Source organism: Chenopodium quinoa, unplaced genomic scaffold, assembly GCF_001683475.1.
Source record: "Chenopodium quinoa cultivar QQ74 unplaced genomic scaffold, ASM168347v1, whole genome shotgun sequence".
Taxonomy (NCBI): domain Eukaryota; kingdom Viridiplantae; phylum Streptophyta; class Magnoliopsida; order Caryophyllales; family Amaranthaceae; genus Chenopodium; species Chenopodium quinoa.
This window is the reverse complement of record NW_018743987.1, coordinates 930,893-933,487: the sequence shown is the minus strand read 5'-3', so window position 1 is coordinate 933,487 and position 2,595 is coordinate 930,893. Positions and strand designations below refer to the sequence as shown.

General features: G+C 39.4%; 1 protein-coding gene across 1 annotated transcript; it reads left to right on the top strand.

The window, feature by feature from the left end:
* The first annotated feature begins 593 nt into the window (after positions 1-593).
* On the top strand, positions 594-2,197 carry LOC110690159. Its single transcript, XM_021866988.1, has 2 exons — positions 594-1,391; positions 1,550-2,197. Exons 1-2 carry the CDS (start codon positions 594-596, stop codon positions 2,195-2,197), a joined length of 1,446 nt encoding a protein of 481 aa, XP_021722680.1.
* The last annotated feature ends 398 nt before the right edge of the window (positions 2,198-2,595 follow it).

Genomic DNA, 2,595 nt, shown 5'->3' with positions numbered 1-2,595 from the left:
TGATAACTCGGGAGAGATCATTGGTATTATTCATGGATTACTTTTCCTCTTTAATAAATTAAATTATGTGTTAGGGGTAGAACGACTATTGCATTAATTGTATTCGTGGTGAAGCTTGATCTTGAATGTTTTTAGCATTGAATTGTCATATTGTTTGGATATAATCGTTTTAATTAGTTCTTTAATTATTGATTCTCACTCATTTGTTTTGGTTACTTGATTAGTAATTGCTTGAGTCTATTTGATTAGTTGAACCATAGTCTCTTGGGATTCAACCCTTGCTTGCCAGTGTACATAGTAGTGGTCTAGTTAGGTTTATTTTTGTTAGGTACGCGACACGCCTATCAAATTTTGGCGCCGTTGCCGGGGACTAACGGTTCTATACTAGTTATTTTTTATTTGTTTTTACTAAGCTTTATCTGTTGCTTCGGCTATTGTCTCTTGTGTTCTTAATTTCTTTTCTTTTAGTTCTTTGTTGCATGCAAACTCGACGTTCAGGGTCAGACGATTTAATTCCACTTGATTCTGAAATTGAAGCAACTGCAAGGAGACGAGGAGGTAGAAGAAGAAGGACAAATCAAAACCTTAGAAACATGGTCGATCTAGGCACAAAGTCTCCTTTGGAATATGGCATTCCCGATATCACAACGGGACTCCTCTCTAGCATTGTCGGACCACCCGTTATTGCTCAGAACTTTGAATTGAAGCCACAGTTCATTCAATTCATCTCTAATGATTCATTTGCAGACACACCTCACGAATGCCCTATCAGTCATATTGATAGTATCTTGGAAAAGTGCGATACTATGAAACTAAATTGTGTTACGGATGATGCTATTAGACTTTGCCTTTTCCCTTTCTCATTACGGGATAGAGTGAAGGAATGGTTGAGAGATGAAGGTACTGGCTCTTTTGACACATGGGACAAACTGGTGAAAGCTTTTCTAGTCAAGTTCTTGGGAAAGGAAAAGACTGCAAGGTTGAGAAATGAGCTATCTACTTTCGGGCAGTCAGATGATGAGTCCTTATATGAAGCATGGAGGAGGTTCAAGCGATTGCAGAGACAATGCCCTCACCATGGTATTCTCGAATGGATGTTGATTCAAACCTTTTATAATGGTTTGACTCATGAGTTCCGAATCTATATTGATGCTGCATCTGGGGGTTCTCTTCTGACTAAGAACCCAACTAAGGCAAAGGAGCTAATTGAGAAGATGGCAGCAAATGATAATTACCATTCAGGAGGACAACGTAATGTTAAAAAGGGAGGTATGCATAATGTTGATGCTATAACCCTTTTAACTAGCTCTATGCAGGCATTAACAAGCAAGTTTGACAAGTTCCAAGCAACATCTTCTAGTTCATCTTCTAAAACTTGTCAAATGTGTAATGTACAAGGTCACATTGCCCTGATTGCCCACAAAATTCACATGAGGTGTCAATTGAGGAAGCCAATGAATTCTACACTTCAAATCCCAAAAGGCCATATGATCCTCACTCAAACACATACAATGAAAGTTAGAAACATCATCCAAATTTCTCTTACAAGAATACCCAAGCTCAACAAAATCCAACTCCACCACCACCTCGAAACAATAATTATAATGCTCCATCCGATTTCCAAGCAAGACCACCTCTAGTCCAACAACCTATGCAACCACCTCCACAAAAATCCAACCTTGAGCTAATGCTTGAGAACTTCGTTACCACAACAAACAACAACATCCAACAACTACAAGCTCAGAACAATCTCATGGAAAATCAAATAAGTCAACTTGCTCATCAAGTTGGCCAATCTTTGAAGACTCCGTGTGCTTTTTCGGGTCAAATAGAGAAACCACCTAAAGGACATATGAATGCTATGAATTTGAGGAGTGGAAAGAAGATGGAAGATCCTCCCACAAGGGAGCCATCCAAGGAGGTTGTTGATGAGGTAGTCCCAAAAGAGAAGGTGGTCGATGGTACTGCAACTGAGGAAGAGCCAAAGGAATCAACTCCACCACCACTTATTCCATATGTGTCGCAAGTTCCTTTCTCGCAAAAGTTGGCTCAAGCTAAGTTAGAGAAGATGTATGGAAAATTTCTTAATATTTTGAAGAAGCTTCACATCAACATTCCATTCTTAGATGCAATATCCGAGATGCCATCTTATGCAAAATTTTTGAAGGATATGCTATCTAACAAGAAGAATCTATAGGAGAATGCTACTGTTGCGTTGAATGCAGAGTGTAGTGCTATTTTTCAAAATACACTTCCTAAGAAATTAGGTGATCCGGGTAGCTACTCAATTCCAGTGAAGCTTGGAGATATAGAGATCAACAAAGCATTATGTGATCTTGGTGCAAGTGTGAGTCTCATGCCGCTCTCTATCTGCAAGAAACTTCAAATGGGTGAATTAAAGCCTACGCGCATGTCTCTACAACTTGCGGACATGTCGGTGAAGTTTTCCTTGGGTATACTTGAAGATGTTCCTCTTCGTGTGGGAAAATTCTTTATCCCATGCAATTTTGTCGTGATGGAAATGGAGGAGGATGTACATGTCCCTATTATACTTGGTAGACCATTCTTAGCCACTGCAGGCGCAATCATTGATAT

What these genes read in the sequence shown, in the direction of transcription:
- LOC110690159 (XM_021866988.1), top strand. Translation starts at nt 594, where the DNA reads ATGGTCGATCTAGGCACAAAGTCTCCTTTGGAATATGGCATTCCCGAT. An exon ending in AAACTTGTCAAATGTGTAAT is followed by an intron (nt 1,392 to 1,549) that starts GTACAAGGTCAC and finishes TTCTCTTACAAG; the next exon opens with AATACCCAAGCTCAACAAAA.